General features: G+C 51.6%; 8 protein-coding genes across 8 annotated transcripts; 6 read left to right on the top strand and 2 right to left on the bottom strand.

Moving 5' to 3' along the window:
- Positions 1–310: 310 nt before the first annotated feature.
- N7482_003488 (FAD-dependent oxidoreductase) lies at positions 311–1,844 on the bottom strand (the record flags this gene model as incomplete). Its single annotated transcript, XM_056685613.1, has 3 exons — positions 311–405; positions 458–1,146; positions 1,213–1,844. The coding sequence occupies 3 exons, from the start codon at positions 1,842–1,844 to the stop codon at positions 311–313; spliced, it is 1,416 nt and encodes a 471-aa protein (XP_056544355.1).
- Positions 1,845–3,559: 1,715 nt separating this feature from the next.
- On the top strand, positions 3,560–3,800 carry N7482_003487 (uncharacterized protein; the record flags this gene model as incomplete). The annotated part of the gene is made up of 2 exons (XM_056685612.1): positions 3,560–3,607; positions 3,651–3,800. 2 exons carry the CDS (start codon positions 3,560–3,562, stop codon positions 3,798–3,800), a joined length of 198 nt encoding a protein of 65 aa, XP_056544354.1.
- Positions 3,801–4,359: 559 nt separating this feature from the next.
- N7482_003486 (uncharacterized protein) lies at positions 4,360–4,929 on the bottom strand (the record flags this gene model as incomplete). The annotated part of the gene is made up of 2 exons (XM_056685611.1): positions 4,360–4,806; positions 4,870–4,929. 2 exons carry the CDS (start codon positions 4,927–4,929, stop codon positions 4,360–4,362), a joined length of 507 nt encoding a protein of 168 aa, XP_056544353.1.
- Positions 4,930–8,667: 3,738 nt separating this feature from the next.
- On the top strand, positions 8,668–10,776 carry N7482_003485 (uncharacterized protein; the record flags this gene model as incomplete). The annotated part of the gene is made up of 1 exon (XM_056685610.1): positions 8,668–10,776. The coding sequence occupies one exon, from the start codon at positions 8,668–8,670 to the stop codon at positions 10,774–10,776; it is 2,109 nt and encodes a 702-aa protein (XP_056544352.1).
- A 1,577-nt stretch (positions 10,777–12,353) lies between these two features.
- On the top strand, positions 12,354–12,730 carry N7482_003484 (uncharacterized protein; the record flags this gene model as incomplete). The annotated part of the gene is made up of 2 exons (XM_056685609.1): positions 12,354–12,489; positions 12,558–12,730. The coding sequence occupies 2 exons, from the start codon at positions 12,354–12,356 to the stop codon at positions 12,728–12,730; spliced, it is 309 nt and encodes a 102-aa protein (XP_056544351.1).
- A 28-nt stretch (positions 12,731–12,758) lies between these two features.
- Positions 12,759–13,354, top strand: N7482_003483 (uncharacterized protein; the record flags this gene model as incomplete). The annotated part of the gene is made up of 2 exons (XM_056685608.1): positions 12,759–12,887; positions 12,944–13,354. The coding sequence occupies 2 exons, from the start codon at positions 12,759–12,761 to the stop codon at positions 13,352–13,354; spliced, it is 540 nt and encodes a 179-aa protein (XP_056544350.1).
- A 645-nt stretch (positions 13,355–13,999) lies between these two features.
- N7482_003482 (CCR4-NOT core subunit CDC39) lies at positions 14,000–21,127 on the top strand (the record flags this gene model as incomplete). The annotated part of the gene is made up of 4 exons (XM_056685607.1): positions 14,000–14,659; positions 14,726–15,050; positions 15,120–21,004; positions 21,062–21,127. 4 exons carry the CDS (start codon positions 14,000–14,002, stop codon positions 21,125–21,127), a joined length of 6,936 nt encoding a protein of 2,311 aa, XP_056544349.1.
- A 572-nt stretch (positions 21,128–21,699) lies between these two features.
- N7482_003481 (uncharacterized protein) lies at positions 21,700–25,686 on the top strand (the record flags this gene model as incomplete). The annotated part of the gene is made up of 8 exons (XM_056685606.1): positions 21,700–21,771; positions 21,819–22,003; positions 22,059–22,514; positions 22,571–22,848; positions 23,037–23,116; positions 23,176–24,080; positions 24,138–24,197; positions 24,399–25,686. 8 exons carry the CDS (start codon positions 21,700–21,702, stop codon positions 25,684–25,686), a joined length of 3,324 nt encoding a protein of 1,107 aa, XP_056544348.1.
- Between the last annotated feature and the right edge of the window lie 170 nt (positions 25,687–25,856).

Here is a 25,856-nt window from a genome sequence, read left to right as displayed (position 1 = left end):
AAGTAGGAACCCCCATCTAATCAACTACGGTAAGCCATAGAACCAAGCCGGTCAAAATAGACTTCTTTGTAAAGTATTGGCCGAATGCCTTACCGCCCTAGTCACCGCTGTTCTTTCCGACCTAGCGCGCCCTTGTGCAAATACCCTACTCGGTCTTCCAGAGCGGCGTCTGTTAATGACCAATCTCATGATCAATATGAGCCATGTGTTAAGAAATATCTACAATCATTATCTGACATTGAGAGGACTAGAGTTTAGACGAAACACAGTCTCCATCTCGATATGGCGAGAAATAAAAGAAAAATGCTTCTCAAGGATCCGAGACAGTTATTTTGGCGACTTCCTCCGCGATATTGTAGTCGATGACTTTATGAAGTTGACCGCTCATGATGCCCGGGAATAGTCCTATGATAATGTCAGAATATTCACGAACAAGGTTTCTCAAGATAATACTCACCCATGATTTTCAAGGCAGTATACATCGAGTACTCCTGAATCAGTCCCATATCACGCTTCTTACCCTGCGAATGCTGGGCATGCTTCAGGATCTCCGTGACACGTGGCTTTCGCATAGCCATATACTGGCTCGCTGCCGTTTTGATGATTGTTTTCCAGGCCGCGTCTGTCATTCGTTCTTCCTTTTGACCATTCTTGCGAAGATGGTGCGACAAAAGAAGAACGAAAGCTTCAACATCTTCCAGTGCCTGCGATGTGCCCTGTCCTGAGCTCGGAGGAAGTGCATGGGCGGCATCCCCCACCAGAACAACGCCGTCGCGTTCCCACGATGGGAGGGGAGGTACTGTCCATGTCGGGTACATACTCTCGACTTTAAGTGATTGAATGATCTTTTGGATAACAGGATCTTTCCAGTGAGAATGTCTCTCACGCAATTGGCGAGTCACATCAGCCATGTCGAGAGTTTTGCGGTCTGGACATTCTTCAATTTCGTATGTTGACCACCACGCAAGCAAATCTCCCGGCTCGGATACATGGTAGGGCGAGTCACGATTCGAAGCTGATAAGGCACTTTCAGAGAAAAAGTATCCAAAGAAGCCATTGCCACCGAAAATGAAATTCATTGAACCTTTTTGAACAAGACCCTTCACATCCGCTGAGGGGATGAAGCCTCCAACGCCAACAAGACCCCTGGTGGAAATTAATCGGTCAATAGCCTTTCAAAAGCAATGCCGCCGTCAGATCGAGGTTACTCACTCATAGTTAGGCGGATAAGGGTCCTCTTTGGCATCCGGAAAAATTGCCCGCTTGGTCATGCTTCGAACGCCATCAGCACCGATGACCAGGTCCGCTTCCACCGAGGGGCTACCATCAACAAAATGTATCAAGTTCTTGCCATCTGCACGAGCAACAACTTCCGAAATACGCTTGTTGATAATATGTTCGTCCGGAACTCGTGAACGCAAAGCCTGCCACAAGGAATGGCGACTGGCAGCCACCATATGCATCTGTTGCTTCTCTGAAGGGGTATGGCCGGTGGCATCTATAGACACAAGCGACCAACCGTTCCTATTCTTCATATTGAAGGTTGAGACAACATATCCGCTGCGCACAACATCCTTCAGTAGATCCTCATCCAGACGCCGTAGAACATTGAGACCATTGGCACCAATGCCGAGTCCGCCACCCACCAAGAGGGTCGACGAATGAGTATTGTCTTCTTGTGTTCGTTGTCTCTCCTCGGCGGTAACGTTCAATTCGGTGCTATACGCCTCGTATATGATAATTTCATAGTTGGCCTCCGGGCCAGAAGGCTTTGGAAGGTGCTTGTGCATTTCAAGGTATGCTGCGCATCCTGAGATGCCCGCACCGATGATGACAATCTTCATTGGTAATTAGGATGATGTTGCTGATTTTTGAGAAGCTCAGTATTAGGAAGGGATGGCTGAAGAAGCTGAGACTCCAGGTATAAATACCTGGCAAGGGCCTGCCTACCCATGGGTGGTATACTTCAGCGATCCAGTGGGACCTGTCGCAAAGCTAGCCTAATCGGGTTTAGTCACATAGCTTAATATGGGGTGGCTTCCTCGTATCCCTTTTCGCTACAGGACGAGGCAGAAGGAAAATTCCCGTAATTTGCGCAAGTGCGCCATCGCCGTCGGATCATTTCAGGCAACAAAATAAATTTGGCTTCGCCACAGACCGGCTTTGATCAGAACCCCATCATCCATTCCTCTTTCATATTATTTTCAGAAATCAATACGGTGTATCAGCGAGATAAATATGGGGTCCGAAGTTCAAGTCCCGTGAAATTTTCGAGACGTGAAAAATCGGAAGATAATGTGCTTTTCGATCGATAACTCATCAAGGAGATGGCCCGGGTTTGTAATGGCGTAGCACGTAGGTAGCTACCTCCCCGAAAAGCTCGTTCAATGTAGTTGAACGATCTGCACCATCCCCATACTGTGCCTCAAGCCCTGGCAAAGGTCGCCTTGCACCATGCGTCTGGTCGGATGGGCTCCAAATGCTGACAATTTTGAGCGGGAAGAGCACGATCACCGACGCACGGTTAGAAGCAGGGCTAGGAAATGCCGAAACGAACTCCTTCGCGGACAAAATCGAGTCAACGTGTTGCTGAATTCGTTCTTCATATAGGCAGGCAGATGGCGAAACCAGGAAGAAGAGTCGCAAGACGATAACATTGACTGCATCGTATAAGGAGGCTAGTGAAGCTGTTGGCATGTCCAAGTGAGGGATCAGCGGGAAATGGTCGGGATCCCCAGGAAGATTTCCGAATCCTTCATTCGAAATGCTCGTCCATGTTTCCGCATTTGCTTCAATGAAGTTCGTTGAAAAGATGCATTTTTTCCACCAGTGGTGTAATTGCGATAATAGATTTCGGACGAGCGTATTTAGCTTAGGCTTGAGGTCATTAGCCATCTCTCTTTCGGATTTGATCATCTCATCTGCCACATCTAGGCACGGTAACAAAGAAAGCAAAATATCGACGAATTCATCGAATGCAGTTTTAGAATGCATTCCAAATGGAATTGTCATCCATTCCATGGAAGAGAAGATATGCTGCTGATTTTTGAAAAACGCACCAATGAACTAGAATGCCAAAGGTCACATTAGTAAAACCTCTAAATGAACTCAAATAACGGCGCGATTGACCCACAGTTAAAAGCCTCAAGTGTCTAAAGAGCTGATGTAAAAATCCATCCCGACAGCTTTCCGGTCCGCCGGATTCGAGCATTCTGGCCGCACCCTGCACATGCTGAAACCAGGCCTCACCAGACGTCCCGGCCAACGTTTCAAAGTGCGTGAGCATCACCACGGAGCAGATGACATCTCCAGTAAAGACCGACGCTTGCTGAAACAATAGACATTGTAACCCCTGTAGAGCCCTGAGATACCACTTACTGGCCTCCGTACGTATTGAAACATCGTCTACCAATGAGCCATAAAAAAACATCGAACCAGCCCTGATAGAATGCTTGACAAGTCTCTGGGTGGGTGAGGTAATGAAGACAGCTAGGTTGTCCAGCCAGGTCGACGACGGATGATCAGGGGTAGATTCTTTGAAGCCAAACGACTCGATGAAATGGGAGACAAAAAGCTGGTCGAAGATATTGGCACGGCCCGGTTGTTGGTAAGAAGGTAGCCGGGGAGTTGCATTTCGATCAATCTCCCAGTGTACAACCTGGTCAACGATGGCCGAAGCCTTCAAGTCCACGGGCGTGCACTTTGCCACGGGCTTCTTGGATGCCGATTCCGGTAACGCATGCACGAAAAATGCCCCTCTCCGGGCTCCAGAACAGGGCAGCCCGAGCTTTACGCACTGAAGGCATGCGGGATGAGATTCATCACACTTTAGGATGAATCAGAGGACGAGTTCCCAGGGTGATCTCAATCTGGACGACCCACCTTGACCTTGCGCTTTCGACAGGTTAAGCAGCCTTTGCTTCTGCCTGGAACGTTGACCATGACTTAAACTGAGCCATCAAAGCATAAAATACATAGCTTAGCTCACATTCGTCAGTGCTTGACTCTGTAGTATGCTTGGGACGTGTTGTGACAGAGGGTGAAGTTTAATGTCTGTTGGCGCGGTTGGTAACTAGTTAACGTTAGTTAGGTGGAGGCTCGGTTAATAACGTAATCCGCCGCCGTGGCACGCCACACCTAATTTAGGCCATAGTCAACAGCAGCAGTTCGTCCAAACTTCAAGGGAGAAGACGTGTGAATGAATTGAACAGGTGAGATTTAATAGATATTTTAGAGAGGATACATCTTGATTAAGGAAACCTCTTGATCACCGGCATTCATCAATCCTCCTATACTGCCTGAGCAAGGTATATACTCCTGCCGGCTTTCCCCATAGCTTCATGAAACCACGTCAATCCATTAGTTACCCGGATCCTCCTCCCTCTCGGGGCCGTGGGCCCCCACAACCCCCGCATTTTTGGCAGTAGGCTTGCTCTGGTTGCCCTCCTCCAACTCAAATTCCTTTGAGACCGGTACCTTGACATTGACTTCGGTGTTACGGTGCAGATCCATGGTATCTTTCTTGTAGATATTCACATAGATGGGGAAGATCATAGCAAGAATATACCCCATAATGGGGATTGCCATGGCAGTATGGGCACTGACATGAGTCTGGGAAAGAACATCCGCGTTAGTCACCAGGACCAAGGGCTGGGTGGGGATGTATATTGACGTACCACGACAGCACCCCATCATCGGAGGGAAGACCATCCCACCCGAAATGGCTGCGACGAGCATGGAGCCACCAAGCTTGGTGTGGCGACCGAGGCCACGAAGTGCCAGGGTAAAGATGGTCGCAAAGCAACACTATCGCGAAATACATGCTGTTAGTTTAGGAGCCAATAATTGCTCAGCTGGACAAGCACTGACCGATTCAAAGTGCAGAACGAGAATAATCATTGCGATAGAGGCGGTACCATGGGTGGTCATAGCAGCAACTAAGAAGACGAAGCAGAGGGGCAAGAATGCGGTCAACATATAACGAGACTTGAATGCTGGCATCATCATCAAACTAGAGCAAACAAAACGCATGAAGGCATAGAGGCCCTGTGCAACAGCAAGCAGGTCGGCTAGGGTAATCACGTCCCAGCACGCACAGAAATCTCTGGTTCTTTCTCGTTCTCTTGAAGCGAGCTGGACCGGTCGAGAGAGCTTTGCCTATTCACATATCTTTCACATCCTCTTCTCCATGTTTTCGAGTGTGCAACGGTAAGCTCCTAGACCCCAGATGGGCTGGCACCAGACCATGGACGCCCTAGCGCGATTGGTCTCAAGGCACATATTTCGCCCAACCGTATCAAGTATCCGCAAACCTTGCACGCTCGGAATCTCATACACCGACGGCCCGAAGCATGACAATTCCGAGTGGATGTGAGGCTACATAGTAAATTGCTTGTCACCAACTAGTTAACGCTGTGCGATGGAAGATCGGGTCGTTCTCTTCGAACTCTATATCTTGCCAGAGGATCCCTTACCTTCCCAGAGTTCCGCAACATCGAAACAGCCCTGAGTTTTTTAGCCACAAGGTATCCCTCATCGGGGTCATTCAAACAGCCGGTCAACAGGATTAATACAGATCCAGTATTTAGGAACTACTCCTAGTACTATTTCTTTGCTTCCGGGACATGCACCTCCATGGGACTGAAGATCCCAAATAGCACAGCTTTGGTCAGATGAATTGTAGGTTTCGAACACTTGATTATATGGACCCTCTTGTGATGTTCTCCACCCAGAATTTGGGTCACACAGGCTTTCACGTGTATGATTCGGGGAAGGTAAGCAGCGAAGCCCTCCTCTCACGCAGGTCCATGAACGCATGTGATACTGGAGGGTGTAGTAAATGAGGATGATGGGCACTGGATGTGAGTAACCAGCGTCAGCATATGCCCATTCCTTTGATGTGTCGGTCTACTGATGTCATATTAGATATAGACAGAGTTTCAAATAGGATAACCAGTGCCTGCCTGTCTTCAACTTTTCTTGAATAGAGCGTGTGCTCATTTGAGTATCCTCTTCTCCACGATACTTTTCGGTCGAGGAATATTCTTTTTATGCAAAACTCAGGTGTGTGGTAGCTTGTCTCACCTCGGTGAGCTTGTGGCCTCTTTCCGTTGTCTATAGAGTCACGCATTTCCACCAACTTTAGACTTCGTTTCCAGGGTCTGAAGCTACCTGTATTCTGCAGCGACCGCGTTAAGAGAAATTCCCGGTCTGTTTTGTCTCCAGCCTTTGGAAACTTCAGACGCACTCTCAGACTCTGATCGTGTCCTGTAATTCTCTCAACCCGTTATTTGCAGCATACGAGCAGCATTGCGAAATCTGAGCCACGCCGATAAACTCTATGAGGAGGAGGAGGCCAACAAAGCCATGAAACCGACAGAGCAGGACTTGGTTCAAAGTAAAGAATCCAGCAAACAGGGCGAGATGGGCAGAGATCGGTGGTATGATTACAAGCGACGTACGGTCGACCAGAAGGATATTAAGGTGAGCTGCCATGAGATCGCCATCAAACGCTGCCGGAAGAGGCAATGCAAACATATCTCTAGTTCGGCTGCCACCACAACCCAGATGAAGCCAGGACACAGAAAGTATTTGGTCTGGGTCTTGAACCTCCGGAGTAGGGCTCATTTGAGCTGCCCCTTCTGAATGAGGTCAGGTCCTGCGCCCGTGGTGTATTTCTTCACTCTAAGTCCTTTTCTGTGCTCCTTTCCTGCTTTTCCGTCTCTGTTCATTCTGTTCTTTCTGTTCCGTAGATATGGTGAGCCGGCTCAATCCACGGTGTTCGTCTCACTGGGTTTCCCTCTTTCTGCTTCGTCCGCACCACTCGATCATTATTTGAGTGATCACATCGAGAGGGCCACATGATTTGAAACTGATGCTAAAGGGCTCATCAACGGACCGACCGAGGGTAGACGTCCAGAATTCTGTCCAGAATTCTTCGATCCCGGGAATGATAAAGACCCGACAGATAAGATGGGACGGGTACGCGTGGCTCACACCCCGCGTCGAGAGGCTGGACCGGTCGGTAGTCGGTCACCCAGCAACCTTGACGGGGCTGAAACGCCGTCTGCCCAAGTTTCAAGGGCATTGACATGGAGAGGCCTCAACTTGGCTACAGTAGAAGAACGGACAGGAGTTAGTGAGCGTTAGTGAGCACTACCTCCTGTAGATCCTGTACGTACACAGCGGGTAGCGGTCTGGATGCCCTGGCCAGCCTTGGTAGTGGACCTGTTCCGTTCCAAATGCCTTCCAAGGTTCCATGGATCCAAGGTCTGATCTAACTAATCCCTTTTCGAGTTCTCTCCTCGACATAACCTACTACTGTACTACGGGCTCGGGAAGAGCAAGTGTCGCCCGGTTCCAGGGTGGTCAAGAATGGGTAAGAAGAAAAATCTCGATCAAAGATGCGGCACAAGGAGTCTCAAGCACGCCGTCGCAGCGGTTGAGGCGCCGGTATAAGCAACGGGTTTCTGTTCTACTGGCACGGGTAACGATTAGTCCGCTTTTTAAGACATCCGATGCATGGTCCGGGATATCCGCTGGCCAATCTTCAGCCCTGCTAAGTCAGTTTGATGGCTGCAAATCCCGGGTTTGGACAGATTGAGTTTTCTACAGGCGGGTGGGTTTGCCAGGCTTTTCGACCTCCGCTCCTCCCAAAGATTAGGACCGGAAGAACTCCGTATAGGGTAATAAGTTGGATTTTGGTGCATTACTCGGGACGATTGATTCCGGGCCTGTTGAGTCGCGGCTGAGTGGTCCACAATCATACGATGGATACGGATAACCAGTCCGCCAAGGCCATTCGGGTTCTTTTGCTCGGAAAATCCCCTAGCTGCATGAGAGCGACGGCTGGGATATAAGACACTGACCAAGTTCCCGGGCAAAGACCGAACGTGCATGTGGTTCTAGGCATTGGTGTGAGAATAACTCGCTGATCCTGCGCAGGAATCGGATTCTAGACTTGATGAAAAGTGCCTGCGCAACAACACTAGTCCGTTTTCCCGCCTGGGGGTGGGTGGCGAAGCCCAGACCCACTGTGTGCAGCCAGAGGTGACTCTAGTCGCTAGCCTGGTCGCCCTAGTGGCCGTAGCGCACACGGAGGAGTCCTAGTCGATCGCGCCCAGTCAAAGGGTCTCTTCAGGGCATGAGGGGACGGCATGGACTCCAGGGGCAGGGTCTTTGTAGAGTGTAGTTGAGGTAGACAGAAAAGCCCAAAGAGAAGGGTTGGCAAATCGTTGATGGTTGTGGTCGTTCGAAAGAAAAGTGCCCAGTCTCGTGATTACCACGTCATTTCCGGCCATTCTTACAAGAGACTGGCCGCAGTGCTGCAGCACCTCCTACAGCAGTACCCCCCGGTATTACCACCGTCACACTAAGTCCCAAACTCAAGTCACTCCTCCCTTCCCACACCCAAACTTCCCCCCCCCCCCGGTCGGCCCCATCCCTCAATCTCACCTCACCCTCCTCCATCACCCATCCCAATCTCTCCCATTCACCGCCACCACCACCTCGCTCACCATCTTCACCTATTATCGATCAGGTGAAGAGCAAGACGCCCGTCACTCGCCTTCTTTCGACCTGCCACCTATCCTCTCCGGGGAACAACCTGTGAACCTGATTGATTCGAATCAAGTGGTGGCCCGACAGGGCTGCCGTTAGCAAGGGGATATGTCTGGACACATTTCATCCGACCATTCTCGCTCGGCGTCACGGTCATCGCAGAATCCTCGCCTGTCTCAGGGGCAGGCGTTTGAGCCCATGCCTCGCCACTCTTTCGGTCGCACTTCACGCGTCTCCAATCCCAATGTCTTCTCCGACGAGTACTCATTAGAACCGATCGATGCCGACCAGATCGAACGGGCTCCCTCCCCTGCCTCAATCGCATCCTCTACCACCCTTCGCTCCTTTAATCACCCCCAAAAGCCCGCCAGCCAGACCACGACCGAGAATGAGAATCCATTTGGTGATGACGCTCGGGTCTCCGAGGAAGCTCACCGGTCCAGTCTGCCCCAAAAGGGGATGGGCGGCTTCTCCTCAAATCGTGGCTCGGTCGCCTCGGTCAACAGTCCCTTCGCCGTTCAGCGTAACCACAGCGTCTCCTCTCGTTTCTCGATACCCCGCGCCATGAGCCCCTACACCGGAGCGACCGGCCCAAGCCATCCCTACGCCATGTACCCCCAGGTTGGTGTCAGTCGCTCGGCGAGTGCAGGGAGCACCTCGACTATTCGCCAGCACGACCGCCCGCTGGGCGAATCCAACGGTCCCCAACACCCGTACGCAATGTATCCTCAGAACGTTGTGGAAGAAGGCATGGATGACGACGTGATCCCAGTTGGATTCCCTGGTCACAACCCACCTTACCAGCCGCCTCCTGGTCGGCGAGATAATGATGTGGGTGATATTATCGGAGCAGATGGGCACGCAGAGCCATTACCACCCTATTCACGTTACCCAACAGGCGTAGTCCCGAAGCCTCCGGGCGCCGAGACCTTAGCCGACCTGGATGTCCCTGCAGATACCCATCAACTCCATTCAATCTCGAGAGACCAGCCAACCCATCAACCCATTTCGGAAACTTCAACCAGGGCCCTTGTTCCTGAATCTACGGGGGGCACCACGGCCGTCGACCATGATAGCGACCGGGAGGGAAGAGCTCCTCTTACGGGCATCATGGCGTTTGAGGAGAAACTCAAGCGAAAGGGCAAAAAGACTGCATGCTGTGGTCTCCCAGTGTGGACTCTTGTTCTGATCGCTACCGTGATGCTAATTGGAGGGTCCATTGGAGGCGCGATTGGTGGTGTGATCGGCGGTAAGAGAGCAGCGGAGCATGATCGACAAGCCGCCGCTCAATCGAGTGGTCCGTACATTGTGACTGTGACTGCAACACCGCAAATGGACTACTCGACTATGACCAGCACCCCGACGAATCTCAAGTCGGTGCCAACCGGTCATTACCTGGTTCCTTCTCAATTGCAAAACTCCTCCAAGATGTGTGTTGAGGATGATCAATTCCAACGTGCTTGGGGCTGCATGGATAACCCGACCAACTTTGATGTTGTTATCGGCGGAGAGAGTGGCCACCACTCCATTGTCTTCAGTAGCGTTGGCCCCAGTTCCACTTTCACCTACGGCGCCCAGCCGCCGATTCTCCCGACCCCAACACAATCCCTAGGTCTCGCGATTGACACCAGTGATACTGATCTGGGCCCCGCTCTCTTTTTTTTTGCCAAATTCGACAAGTTGGTTATCGTTCCCGAATCGCAATTTGAAGCAAGCTCTGTTTCGGCTCGATCGTTTGTCGGAGATGAGTCGTTCCTTGCGGGACTCCATCGCATGCAAACAGCCCAGCCCGGCGACAAGCCATGGTTCTGCTACTGGAATCAGACGATGATGGAATTCTTCATTTATGTCAACCAGACGGTGTCGGATGACTCCGGTAGCACCACCGCTTCTACCGACAGCGATATGTCGGCCAGCACAGCCAGTGCTCAGTCAAATTCCAGAAAGCGCGAGGATTCAATCCTCGATTATCCACGAAAGATCAAGATTGAGGAACGGCGGGACTTTGCCGGAGCTCAGGCGCCCTACTGCCAGCAGATGCAAGTGGGTTCGGATGGCAATCTTGTTGGACCTATTCAAAATCAGGTCATCAATATCAAGGAACGGGAGCCTACCCCAACCACCACCTACATCAACACGAACAGTGGCACCCAGCAGACATACACAGCCCAGGCGCAGTATGCGACGCCGTGTTATTGTCTGTCTACCACTGATTAGCGCAACTTTTTCTCCTTGACGTTCGAGCGAATACCTTGTTCTTCTTCATCTGGTCTTTCGGTCTGGGGACCTCCGGCGTTGGCGTTGGATAGGCCTTGAAATTTACCTATCGGCATCGGCTTATGTGCCCACGATTGTCTTCCTTCTCCTTGTGTGATTCTACTCTTGTTCTTGACTCGTTCCTCAGAGCCTTTCGGCGCCAGGAATGATTTTGTGTCTCCTGATCCCGCCCCCCACGGCACCTATGCTATCTCCTTCAACTGCGTTTTCATCCTCGGAACATTCTACCGGCGACACGATACGATCCTTCCTTTTCTTGCGCAACTTCTCTTCTCTTATTGGGTTATATATGGTTTTGTTTATCTTCGTGATTGTTGAGTGACCTTGGATCCTTTTGGCGTTCATTGGATGAGATGGCGCAGTTTGGGTATCGTGACATGTGTTGTCAGACCTGCGAATGTCCTATCGTTTTTTTTTCTTTCCCCTGTGCCTCGTGGAGCGAGTGGGCCGAATATCTTTGTCCTATTCTAGCATCTCATGTGGCGGATATGCCATTAGCGTCTGTCTAGTTGTAATACAAGATACGGCAATTTTTGGGAAACTCCTCTCCTCTTTCACATAGTAGGCTGCATAATTTGCAGTTCCGATGTAGAAAAACTTGCAGTTGCGGGTTCCTTCGCCATTGTGAGTACAATGTTTATCTCGACTCATCCAGGAGACTTTTTCTTACAATTGGTAGGAAACGTGCTGGGTGGAAAATACCAAAGGTTCATATAGATACCACAACATCCTAAAATTGTCGTCATGCATCCTGCCATTCCCACGAATGTGCCGATTCTGGGTAGTAGTCGTAGTTGCTTCAACGGGACATCGGTGGCTTAGTGGTGTACAGCGGGGTGTCCTTTTGCTATTTCGATGGATTTGCTCAAAAGGTGACTTGTGATTATTGGTGGTGTGATCCCCCATCTTTTTGTAGACCGGGGTCTTAATACCAAAAGTATAAAATGTGAAATCCTGTTCAACGAGAAAGATGTTCATGATCTTATGCTGTTGTGATAGTCATCGGCACAATGATATTCTCAGACCATGTGTTCTGCTAGATTTGACCCTAATTCTTAATCCTGTCGTGTTCGTTTCCGTGATCTACTTCCACCCTATGTCACGATTTTAGCTTTGTCAACTACACTAACCAACCGTCCAGCTTCGAAGGCGAATTACCTGCAGTTGGAGGATGAAACAGGTTCGCGACGTCTGAGTCGGAAGAAGGCACCTCCCAGGGGTTCTCTCAAAAATATCGAGCTGGATGTGCTCAGTGTAAAACACGGCATGTAAAGGTGAGAATGTCTACAAGGAGAAACATCTTACTCGGACCTTCCTGCGTTTTACTTGACTCCTTAACTTTTGGTAGTCCCAGCGGGTGATATTAGTTTGATCTACTCGCTTCGTGTGGTGAGAGACATCCATTTTGCTCCAACTGTACATACCGACAAGTCCCATGCAGCTACTTAGGAATCTGCCAGGATGCAGCCTCTCCTTCTCCGTCGCATTGTCCCGCTACCCACAACTCGATTGTTTCAATGCTGTACAGTGATGAGCATGTTCATCACGCCGACGAGAAATTTGGGCGATTTAAACAGCCAAGGATGCTAAAATACAGCGTTAGGAACCTCGCGCTGATACACAAGTTTTCAACGGAGATATATAAAAGTCTAGGTATGTGGAGCGCATTCAGACATGCATGACTGGCAATCTTTAACTTTGCAACGTGCATAGGTACCTAGGTATTTCCATGAGTTCCTGCTGCATGGGATCCTTGCTCCGGCCGCCTTACATATCGCAGCTAAAAACCGACTCGGACATAGCCTTATCCTACCTGGACACTGCTCTACACTACAATAGCTTGTCCTTTGGACCCTTTCGCAAAGCACTCAAGCAGTTAGCTAGCACCGCATAATGGTGATGTAGTTTACGCGTATTCTCCCATGATCGCTATGGTTGGGATCGCGTTACCAAACCTCTATCTACGCGAAGCACAAGGGGAGCATCTTAGCATGACCGAAAACATAACTACTACCTTTGAAATGCTTCGAGGTGATATCGGTATGTGCCACGTAGCTGAGGCATGGCTACAGACGACTCAGATCTTTTCTAAGTATAACCTTGGCAGATGCAAAACCCCGAGCTAGATGCCGAAACGGCCGAAGCTATCGATCAGCCGAACATGCTAAACGCTGCCACTTTCCAATCAGACTTCGAAGACAGCAAGGCAAAAAAAGCTGCCATTGAGCTTTTGAGGTCCTATTTGACCGAGTTTGATATAGCCCTCACCCAGCAGCCATCCTGCCTAGCTACTATATGTACAAACGGGATTGTTGATCGGCAACGAACACGACAGCCGTTCCAGCCGTTCATATGCATGCATTGGGATGTCCTACTGAATGAGTTGGGAAGCCAGTTTTGGTGGGCTCAAGGGTCGGGAATGATGTTGATGGCTGAGTTGTTGGATGAACTACAATGCCGAGAGAACACAGGATGGAGGTGTGCAACGCAATGGCCGCAGCTGAAAACGTGCATATAAACACATTGCAGTCTGCATTCACGACTTGGCTGAGCACATGTATATAATCACAGTTTTCTATATAATTTTGAGCATGATATAGGCTACGTATTTCACACCTTTGGGTTTTCCGCGATGCGTGCGGATTATGTCGCTAGTAAACAAACCCAGGCAACCTTAGTCCCCCGGTAGCGACAGCCCGCCCAATGACTAAGCATGAATTACACGTGACCTATCGACTGGATGTAGAAACACGACAAATGAGCCTCTTCGAACGGGCTGTAAAGATGTCAAATCTCTCCCTGTAAAGCTCATCGAGATCTTTCACTGGTACTCATTGACGAGGTGCATCGGCTGAGGGCAACCTCACTTCCAGATCTCTCCCCACTCCTGCCCGACTGCCCGAAGCTCTTCGTCTGCGGACGCCTGAGGCACACACACTTCCGACACCTCACACCTTGCACACCATTCCTCCAACCTCTCCTCATCGCCATCCCATTCCCCTTCCACAGCCCACCCGCATCCCCGTCTTCCATTTCTCCCTTGATCTTTGGTCTCGCACGATTGCCATCACCGTTCGGTCGGCCATATCGATCCCAATCACGGCGCCCTTATTCTTAAAAATCTGTCTTTGGACCCTCCACATCAAATGATCGCGTCTCCTAGATGACCTTCCCTCCCCCTCACCCTTCCGCCCAATCGTCGATTGCTTCTGGCACCGATAAATCTTCTTCAGCCAGGACTGAGATTGGTGCCTGGGGTCGGTCCGCGTCGCAGTCCGGCATTCGTCGTGGTTTGACTCCTCTCGCGACCAACCTTTCCTCCTCGACCGCTCCCTCCGCATCTTCCCGGGGCTTGGAAGCAGGCCCTGGGGTTTCCACGCCTTCCTCGTTTTCGGCCGTTCTGAGCTCCTCCAGGGGTCTTTCCGGGGGTAGCCCCAAGCCCGCACCCTCGCCGTTCAACTCGCTGCAGTCGGCCTCGCAGCAGCTGGCGCAATCACTTTCGTCGCCGAAGTTCCGCGCACATACCCCTTCCTCAGGGTCTCATTTCGCTTCTGCAGCAGGTTCCATCACAGGTGGTGGAGGCACCGGGGGAGGTGGTGGGCCGGGATCTTCTAGAGGTGTCGCTTTTTCACCACTATCGTCCGGCACAACCGTGAATTCACCTACGGGCTTCGCTTCTGATAAGCCAGGCTCAGCAGCTGCCCACTCGAGCCAATCGTCTCTCACTAAGATTTCGATTGCGCAGGTATTCCTTCTGTTAGACTCGATCACAGAGAAGGAGGGGAAAGAAAAGTGGGAGACCAAGGCTGCTCAAATCCACAAGGTAAATCATTCTGGAGCTCTAAAACCAGTGTTCATTGGATGGAGGCTGACGAAGGTAAATGATTAGCTTGTGACGTCCAACGGAATGGAGGTCTTTTCAAAGTATTTCCGCCGCCTGCTCACAGGAAACGCCCCTCAAATCTTCCCAGGCGTGAACAAGTCTGTCGAGAATGCGGGCAACTACCCCCTTCTGGTCCAGGAAATGCAGAAAGTTGCTTCGGATATCGAACAAGCGCAGAAGATTGCAGAGACAGTAGACACGTCTGAGGGAGACATCTTCCGAGATTTCGACCTTTCCACCTTTTTGGATCACTTCCGCCTTGACCCCATTCTGAAGGTCTCTCTTGCATTGGCCTTCAAGCTGACGAACAAGTCTGACCTTCGAGCCAAGGGTGAGCTTTCTACTATGAATTTCAACCCAATCTTGGGGTTTCACTGCTAACAATATTTCCCCTCACCAGCTGATGCCATTCTTTCCAACTCTATTACCCCTTTCCTCTCTAGCCTGGCGAACCCCTCAGAAGCGACCAAAGACTTCCAAAACTCCTTTCTTGGAATGACTGTTGAACGATTTATCTTATACCCGCCACGCAATTTCACGAATGAGGTCAAAGCGAAGTTGGTCTACGCAACCAATTTACGATTCCAGAAGCTTGCCCTGGACATGCCACTTGAGGTCTCTTCGGCCCTGCAAATGTTCAACTTCGTTGACCCCGAATATACTCTCGTGCGACAGCTTCACTCCAAGGGACCTCGCGCCACGGCGAATACCGAGGCCATCACGGAGATCATCAATGCCGCTGGGCCAGATAGTTGGAACGAGGAACACCTGGCCAGTGCTATTCTCTTTATGATCTTGTCGCAGTACTGGCAGCAGTTCTCGCTTGAGACTCTTCTGAGCGCATATACCGGGAAGCAAATCAATTGGGCCCTGGTTCTCCAGAACTTTGATCGCGAAGGGCTGAGAGTGGATCCCAGGCAGTTTTCGAAGCTGTACAATCTGCTTTTCGCTATTGCTGCTAGTGACTCCTCCCTGGACCTTCAGAAGTTATGGGGCGGAGACTGGGAGCACCGTGATGCGCAGATGTCACTTTTGACGGCCTTCATTGCCTCGCGCACAGATGCATCCCTCATTCCCAACCTGCGTGCGGCGTTCCCGGCAGAATTATTCGAGGAGGGCCCAGAAATTGTCAAGCTGCAAGGTGAACGCGCGGCCAAGTCTCCTCTTCGTTCTATGGATGCGATAAAGGCAATCTTTGATGTCGCGTTGTTCTCACAGTCTTCCTGGGCTGCAAAGGAGAGCCAACTTCTGATCAAGACAGTGGTTCAGTTCGATCTTCCAGTCTTCCTCGTCTCTGCTCTCGCCATCCCACAGCCATGGACCGAGGTTCAGCAAAACTTTGTTCTTCGTACATTCATTGTGTTTATCTCGAAACAAGAAGAAGGGTACCAGCTGGCTCTCCATGGAGCTTGGCGTCAGGATCGGCAATGGGTGGCAGAGAAGCTGTTCGCTGCTTTCACTCAAGATCCTACGTCTACTGCAATGATTTATGAGCAAGCCGCCGAGAACGGGTGGCTCGACTATCTGCTCGGATTCACCAATGGCTTGGCTCTGGACCTCGCCTGCTACTCTCACCGGAAGGGCAACTTCGACCTTGAGCAGTGGGTCCGCAATGCTTCTCAGAAGGGTCACATGGATATGGGCGGTCTCTTGTCCAAATTCCTTAGAATCAAGGCGGAGGATGAGCTGCACGTACAACGGAAGGAGCAGCCTGCACCGCAAATGGTCAGCCTTGCTGTGAAAACCGTGTTCACGCTACTGTCCGTATTGGAGGAGTATGTCGGCGATCGTGAAAACCTCACTCCTGTCCAACGTATCTGCATTCAGACTTACCCTCGATTGATCAACTACGGCGAGGATCATGACGACATCATTGACGCCAATGGCGAGAATGGTAACTCTCTGCCTGAGGCAATTGATAAGCAGATGCAAGATCTGTTTGGCAAGATGTACCACGAGGAACTTTCGCTGCGGGAGATGTTGGAGCTGATGCGGCAGTACAAATCGTCCCAGGACCCTACCGAACAAGATCTGTTTGCATGCATGGTGCATGGTTTGATTGACGAGTACCACTGCTATCATGAGTACCCACTTGAGGCTCTGACCAAGACCGCAGTCATGTTCGGTGGTATCATCAATTTTAGGCTCGTGGACGGCATCACGCTCAAGGTTGGTCTTGGCATGATTCTCGAGGCTGTCAGAGAGCACGAGGTGCATGACCCCATGTACAAGTTTGGCGTGGAGGCTATCGAACAACTGATCAACCGTCTCACTGAGTGGGCGGGTTTCTGCCATCTGCTCCTCCAAATCCCGACGCTGCAAGGTACTCCGATCTTCCAAAAAGCCGAAGAGGTGCTTCGCGACCAAGGTTCCCAGCTTGGTGAGGGCGAAAGATTCGACGATTTCGGCCTTACCACCGTGCCCAATGGAAACACCGATGATGTCTCCGTTACCGATGGTACCTCCCGAAAGTTCCGCTCTGTTCAAGTGGATCCGCCACTCCGCTCGGATATCTATCAAGACCCCGATGAGGACATCCAAGACAAGATTCTGTTCGTTCTGAACAACGTCTCAGAGCAGAACATTGACGAGAAGCTTCGGGATCTGCGTGAAGTCCTGCGTGACCAACATCACCAATGGTTCGCTGCGTACTTGGTGGAAGAGCGTGCGAAGCTGCAACCCAACTTCCAGCAGCTCTATCTCGACCTTCTAGACCGGATTGGCAACAAGATTCTGTGGGCTGAGGTCCTCAGAGAGACATATGTCAGTCTTGCGAAGCTTCTCAACTCTGAGACTACCCTCAACTCCTCCACAGATCGAGGCCATCTGAAGAACCTCGGCGCCTGGCTTGGCTCATTGACAATCGCGAAGGACAAGCCCATCAAGCACAAGAATGTCTATTTCAAGGGCCTGCTCTTGGAAGGCTATGATACTCAACGCCTGATGGTCACCATCCCCTTTACCTGCAAGGTGCTTGTTCAAGCCACCAAGTCCACGGTGTTCAGACCCCCGAACCCGTGGCTGATGGATATCCTGGGTCTCTTGCTAGAATTGTACCATTACGCTGAGCTCAAGCTCAACCTCAAGTTCGAGATTGAGGTGCTGTGCAAGGATCTTGACCTTGATCACAAAACTATCGCACCGGCCATCATCATCCGTGACCGTACCGCCCAAGGTGCCGAAGAAGTCCTGCCGCCGGCTACCAACATTCCAGAAGGCCTGGAGCCTTTCAACGATCTGGCTATTGGTCCTCTAAACCAAGCAATTCAGAATGAGCGGCTGTCACCAGCGGCGATCATGTCAACACTGCCTAGCCTTGACAAGATCCTGGTTCTGCCTCCTTCCGCGAGCAGTATGGTGGATCCCAGCGTTCTCCGGCAGATTGTTCACACCGCAGTCGAGCGTGCCATCGCCGAGATCATTACTCCCGTTGTCGAACGATCTGTCACCATTGCCTCCATCTCCACCGTACAGCTTGTGTCAAAGGACTTTGCTACCGAGCCCGATGAGGAGAAAGTGCGACACTCTGCCGGTGTCATGGTCAGACAGCTGGCGGGCAGCCTTGCCCTGGTTACTTGCAAGGAGCCGCTCAAGGTTAGCATGACCAATTACATCCGGATGATCCAGCAAGACTACTCAGATCAGCCCATGCCCGAGGGTTTGATTCTTATGTGTGTGAACGACAACCTGGATGCTGCCTGCGGTATCGTTGAGAAGGCTGCGGAAGAGAAGTCTCTGCCTGAGATCGAGAAGGTCATTGAGCCCCAGCTCGAGGCACGCCGGCGCCACCTGGCTACTAGACCCAATGAACCATTTGTTGATCCTTCAATGAACCGCTGGGGTCTCTTTATACCTGAGCCTTATCGCCAAATGCCTGGAGGCTTGAACAAAGAACAGTTGGCTATCTATGAGGAGTTCGCACGCCAATCCCGCGGCCCTGCGACTGCTCATCCTCAAAACGTCTCAACGGACTCTGGTCGTCAGATCCCTGACGTGCTCCAAGAGGCGTTCCCTCCTCCAATCCCCAACCTTTCAACCCCTGCTGAACAGCCGGCTGTTCCTCACCGAACTCCCCAGCCTCAGAACGCAGGCTCACAGATGAGTGTTCCCACCAATGGGTTCCTCGAGGCTCAAAGCCCACGGGAGCGAGTGGAGTCCCTGATCTCTGAGCTCCAGTTGTCTGCTCGCAATGTGCCCGAGGAGCACGTGAAGGACCTTGGGCGGGAGAGTGCTGTTCTCCAGGAATACAACCAGGCCTTGCGCGCCATTTTAGCTTCGCCAAATGGGGAGGAGTTAGCACGCCTGACCTCGTTGAAAGTTTGCAGTACCCTCTACTCCCAGTCATCCGGATCTCTGGAGATTGAGGTTCTTGTCCACCTTCTCGCCAAGCTCTGCGACATGTCCTCCCTCATCGCACGGTACACTTGGGCGCTCCTATCAGAGGTGGATGATGAGCACATGTTCAACGTGCCCGTCACCGTTGCCCTCATCGATGCCGGCCTGCTGGACATTCGCCGGGTTGATATGGTCTTGACCCGCCTCATTTTGCAAAGGAATGTCAGTGCCTTGGAACTTCTCGAGGACCTGATGAACCGTGTGCTCTTCAATGACGAGCCTTCAGCTCTCCGATCCGACTTCTCTGGAAGTCTTGAGGCCATGAGTCAGTGGCTGTCAGAGGATGGAAATGTTGTTCCGGCCTTGGAGATCGTTCGCAAGCTGCGTGATGTTGGCATCCCTGAAGTTGTTAACCCGCTCCTCACCGACCAGGCCCGGTCCAAGCGCGACCAGATGGAGTACATCTTCAGTGAATGGATTGGCGTCTACAAGGCTTCCGGCGCTAGTGAGCGCACTTACCTGTCCTTCCTGCAGGACATGCACAACCGCCAGGTCATGAATTCTCAAGAAGATTCCGCCCTATTCTTCCGTCTCAGCATTGACATCTCGGTGGCCATGTTCGAGCACGAGTCTCAGAACCCGAACGGCAGCCTTGATGAAGCATTCCTGTACATTGACGCTCTTGCGAAGCTCGTTGTTCTTCTGGTTAAGTTCCAGGGCGAGAGCACTGGCGCTGTCAAGGCCGACAAACCTTCTTACTTCCACTCTATCTTGTCTGCTTTGGTGTTAGTTCTCAATAACCACCAGGTCATGCGGGGCGAGGCTTTCAACCAGCGTGTCTTCTTCCGCCTGTTCTCCAGCATTTTGTGCGAGTACTCGGTTGCCGGTCTTCAGCACCATGAGCAGCACCAGGGCATGATCTTTGCCTTGGCCAATAAGTTCTTGTCGCTCCAACCACGCTACGTGCCCGGCTTTGTGTACGGATGGCTGTCCCTCATTTCGCACCGCGTCTTCATGTCCGACATGCTCAACATGCCCGAGCGTACAGGTTGGGCTCCCTACTGCGAGATCATGCAAGCGCTGCTCTCCTACATTGGCGAACAGCTCAAGGCAGCCGAAATTCACTATGTCGCTAAGGATTTGTACAAGGGTGTGCTTCGCATTTTGCTGATCCTCCACCACGATTTCCCTGAATTCGTTGCCGAGAACCACTTCCAGTTCTGCAATGTGATCCCTGCTCATTGCGCTCAGCTTCGCAACTTGGTTCTCAGTGCCTACCCTTCATCCTTCCACAAGCTCCCGGATCCTTTTCGTGAGGGACTCAAGGTTGAGCGCATCGAGGAGATGCGAGAAATCCCCAAGATTGCCGGCGACATTGCTGCCCCTTTGCAGCAGGCAAACATCAAGGATGTCATTGATAATGCCCTGCAAAACGACATCGCTTCCGAGGCCGTGGTACAGCACATTTCCGATGCCGTCGTCACTTCTGAACCCAGGGACACTGCTCTTTTCTATGTGCCGATCAATGTGGATGTCGTGCTCGTGAATGCCCTTGTCCTGTACATCGGCCAGCAAGCCGCTGAAGAACATGCCTCCAAAACCAACACTCGCAGTGCTTTCGAGACGTCAGCCCACGCTGCCCTGTTGGAGAAACTCGCCCAGATCATGCAGCCTGAAGCCCGTTACTACCTGCTAAGCGCAATGGCTAACCAGCTGCGCTACCCCAACAGCCACACCTACTTCTTCAGCTTCACAATCCTGCGCTTGTTTGGTATCGACTACTCCGAGTCTGATGACTCTGACATCCGCCAGCAGATTATCCGGGTGCTACTGGAGCGGCTGATTGTTCACCGTCCGCACCCATGGGGCCTTATTATTACTCTGCAGGAGCTCCTCCAGAACCGGAGCTACTCTTTCTTCCGCCTTCCTTTCATCCAGGCGGCTCCTGAGGTATGCTTTGATTCTCTGCTATGACTCTCCAACACAAGCTAATTCCTTTCCACACAGATCGGTCGACTTTTCGATGCTCTCCTCCAACACATCCAACAGCAAAGCCCCCGCCCCATCGCATGAGCTTTGCACTCTCCCTCTCCTCCTCTCCTCCCACCTTTTCTAGTCGGCAATCCTACCTGCCGCGGTGCACTTCCCTTCTCATTGTATTCTTCAAAGGGTTGATTGCTTTCACGTTTTATTTTTATGTCTCATGTTACGGCCGGGTTATGCCGTGGGGGTGGCATGCATCTTTTCCTATTCGTCTCACGATTTCCGCATGACCTGAGATACTATGATATTTTTCGCTCTGAAGACGCGACCTGTAATGATAAGATTGTAAAAGCTGGAGTTGATGGTTTCTTTCCCTTCTATTTTCTGCATTGACGGTGGGGAATTCTTAATGCAATCTATCACTTGTGTTCGTGTCTTGGAGGCGAAAAACTTGCTGTTATATTGTTATTAGAACACAAATATACCTTATCAAAATATTTGTGCAAAATATCTTTGATCCAAGTATGAATAAACTTGATCGCCGTTGAACTGTGGAGAGCTAAGCTGGTGTTGAGGGAGCTCCGATAAGGAAAGTAGAGGGGCGCGTCACTACCTGCCGAGGAACTTGTTTTCGACAACGCCCCTTCACCACACCTCTCAACATGGCCGATTCAGAATACACAGATGACGAGACAGGATATGACAGCCCGTCGTACTCACAGGCGGTCGTCATGGTCGGTTTATCCCTTTTACCGTCGTTCCATCGTCTGACCTGTCATAGGACGCGCTCCTGACGCCATTCCGCGCGCTTGTATCCAAGACCGCCCTCCGCATATACCTGAACATAGTCCTGTTCTCTGGTGCTACACTCCTGCTGCTGGGAATTTCTGGCATTGCATATGCAATCTTCTACTTCAGATTCATTCCCACGGTCGGTGTTGACCGCGAAATTCATCTGCAGTTTGGGTAAGGACGCTAGCTTCTCCCGGCCCAACGGCATACTGATCCCTGGTCTATACAGCGATATTAACCCCTGGGGAACTGCCTCCTTTGAGTCCGAGTTCGTCTCTTCCCAGCCCTACGATGTCGCCGTGGCGCTCGACCTGCCCCGCACGCCTTCGAATCTCAACGTGGGCAACTTCATGATCGACCTCACCCTCTACTCCCCTGAGACCGGATCCGTGCTTCCAACATCGGCCAACTCGCAGAACAAGATCTCACAGTCTCGCCGACCAGCGATTCTGACATATACGTCGCCCCTTGTGGATGTTGCGCGGAGGCTGGCTCGCCTGCCGTTATACGTGGTGGGCTTGCGCCGTGAAGCTGAGACTCTGGAGGTTTCGATGATGGAAAAAGTAGAGTTTGCGCGAGGCACGCGCAACTTGCCACATAGTCTGAGGCTTGAAATTCAGAGCGATGGAAAGATGCAGATTTACAGGGCGCGTGTCGAATTCCGCGCCAGGTTTACGGGGCTCCGGTAGGACTTCCAGGATCGACCGGTCATTGTTGAGGCATTCGCTGATCTAGGCATAGATGGTTTATGTATCGCTGGAAGCTTACTTCCTTTGTGGTCTTCAGTTCTTTATTCTGGACTGTCTCGATGGCCTCTGCAAGCCTGACATGGCTTCTTTTGAGCTTGATCTTGCAACCCGGGACGCTAAAGGAGGAGATCAAGGAGGAAGAGGAGACACCCGAAGCAATCAAAGACGATCCCGAAGACAGCAGCTCGTCGAGTGAGCCTGTTAAGATCAAGAAGGAGGGAGTCGAGACTAGCTTGCTCCAGAGCTATCCCCCCGAAGGCGATAATGCGGGTATTGGCTCAGGACTGGAAAGCGCAGAAGCGCGAGGAATGCAGAAACGACGGAGCCATTCAACAGAGGATGACCACTGAAAGCGATTGACATAATAATTACTGCACGCAGCTTGATATACCCATAGTAATGTAAATGCCAAGATGTGGTAATGTGATGTGATTTGAACGCCCAGTTCCGATACCAAGCGACCTGCGGGGCAATTCTCCGATTCCTCCTCTTCCCCTCTAATTCCCCCCAAGTTGCCCACCTCGCCATGCACATCCTGGTCAGTACAGCTCTCTGGCCCGCGTAAACCCTCCTTGCCTCTGACAGTTCTCTACTCAGGTCACCAACGACGACGGCCCGCCGTCCAACCAGTCGTCGCCGTACGTCCATTCTCTCGTGCACTCTCTCCAAGCTGCAGGCCACACGGTTTCCGTTGTCCTTCCACACCAGCAGCGCTCATGGATCGGTAAGGCGCACATTGTCGGCGCGTCCGTGAAACCTACATATTTCCGCCCCGGCACCCTGCACCAGGAGGACGGAACAGTACACCACTTGCCGCGGGGAAGCAATGGCGAGCCCGATGACGGCGGTGATGAATGGATCCTAATCGACTCGACCCCGGCAAGCTGTGTGCAGATCGGTCTCTATCACTACTTCGAGGAAAAGGGTCCGATTGATGTTGTGGTTTCAGGCCCGAACTATGGTCGCAACACCACGGCGCTGTTCGCCTTGTCGAGTGGAACCATTGGTGCCGCGATGGAGGGCGCTGTGTGCGGGAAGCGCTCGATCGCGCTGTCGTATGCCTTTAGCTCCCGAAACCATGACCCAGTCATCATCGCAGAAGCGTCAGAACACTCTGTCAAGCTAATCGAATACCTTTGTGCCAACTGGGTGGACGGCGTCGACCTCTACAGCGTGAATGTTCCCTTGGAACCTGGCGTAAGCCAGAACAAGGTTCTTTACACTGCTATGCTAGAGAACAGGTGGACGTCTGGCAGCTGCTTTGAGCCTACTGACCCCACCACCGCCGATGATCCCGAGCTTCAAGAGCAGCGGCTCCGTGAGGGCGAAGTCGCCGGAGAACGGCCCGATCCGAATGGCAACACCACTGATAAGCCTGTTGGGCAACCTAGAATCAAGCATAAGCACTTTAAATGGGCACCTAACTTCCAGGATGTGTATCGGAGTGTGGAAGAGGGCCCAGCGGGCAATGATGGCTGGGTCGTTAAGGAGCAGATGACTAGGTTTGTTTTCTCCGGCTCCACCAGAAATTTCTTTGCTAATGTCAATTTCTTTTACAGTGTCACGCCTCTGAAAGCGAACTTTATGCATACACCCGATATCACGGGGGAGATCAAGCTGTGAGTGGATTTATAGGCACGAAGGGATTTAACGGTCTTGTTTCAGATATACATACTACATGCACCTTAGATATCTGGCCTAGCTGATAGACCTCATGCCCCCTATTCCCATTTGATTCTTTTTGATTTGTATTGTCTGTCTTCACGTTTGCACTTTTCTCGAGATACATGGGTCGATTCTGATAGAGGTGGTCTATGTAGATCGGAGAACCAGCCGACGGTATACTCCATTGTTGACTGTGACGATCCCTATGTGCAAGCCCTTGTCGATCAAGCATTAACCCGCCGTCTCGGGGATGCTGCCCGCATCCAGCGCATATCGAGTCTCTCCGAACTGCCCGATTCCTCGGCGCCGGTATTCCAGTATCGCGAATACGAGCGTCTGGACTTCGAGCATACAATGTCGCGGCCATCGAGTTCACTTGCTAATGCCTATATCATCCGCAAAGCCTTGATCCGCAAGCACTACCTATCCAATACTGTGGCCAATTGGATCTCCAAACACCCGGACAGTATTCTACAACATCATTTCAAGCCCGCGTTCGACTTTGAGCTTGACTACGCCGAGTTCCTCGACGAAGCTCTGCTGGAGGCATATGAGTTGCGCGAGAGTCTGGAGAAGAACGAAGAGCGGCCGGAATCTGAAAAGGAATGGTGGATCCTGAAGCCCGGTATGAGTGACCGCGGCCAAGGCATACGGCTCTTCAACAGCGAAGACCAACTGCGCGAGATTTTCGAAGGTTGGGAGGAAGACTCTGACGAGGAAGACGAGAGCGGCTCTGAGACGAACGTGGACAACGACAGCACTCCTGCCGCACACGACGAAGGCGTTGTCACCTCCCAACTCCGCCACTTCATGACCCAGCCTTACATTGACCCCCCACTCCTCCTGCCCTCTTCCTCGCACCGCAAATTCCACATCCGCACCTACGTCCTCGCAACAGGCGCCCTGAAGGTCTACGTCTTCAGGGAGATGCTCGCCCTCTTCGCCGCAAAGTCCTACTGCGCCCCCCACGAGGAGGAAGACGAAATCAAAGACTTGGCTCGCCACTTGACCAACACATGCTTCCAGGAAGGCGGCAGCTCTAACGAGGGCAGTGTGCGCCGCTTCTGGCAGCTTGACCACCACGTCCCCGGCCTCTCTGCAGACTGGAAGGAGAAGATCTTCGAGCAGATCTGCGCGGTGACGGGCGAGGTGTTCGAGGCCGCGGCACGGGGAATGATGGTGCATTTCCAGACGCTGCCGAATGCGTTTGAGCTGTTTGGTGTCGATTTCTTGGTTGACAGTGAGGGGAATGCGTGGTTGTTGGAGTTGAATGCGTTCCCGGATTTCGCACAGACAGGCGAGGATCTTAAGGAGGTGGTTGTTGGGCGATTGTTTGAGGAGACGATTGACGTTGCTGTCAAGCCGTTCTTTGGGCTGGGTGAGGATTCTGGGAAAGGTGATATGAAGTTGGTTGCGGATTTGGACCTGGGAAGGCATGCATAGAGAGTGGTTATAGAAGGGCGGTGGTGTGTATGATTCACTGTTTGAAAACAAAATAAATGCAGTCAAGCGTGGTTGGATATGGAAAAGGCGTTGGTGATCGAGATGGCATGCCCTTTACAGACGGGGGCTTATATTACATATTTTACTCTATCTTACAACTCCTACGTACA

This window comes from Penicillium canariense (assembly GCF_028826845.1).
Source record: "Penicillium canariense strain IBT 26290 chromosome Unknown utg000002l_segment0_segment0, whole genome shotgun sequence".
Lineage (NCBI taxonomy): Eukaryota > Fungi > Ascomycota > Eurotiomycetes > Eurotiales > Aspergillaceae > Penicillium > Penicillium canariense.
Note: the sequence above shows the minus strand (reverse complement) of the source record. Positions and strands in the feature narration are given on the sequence as shown.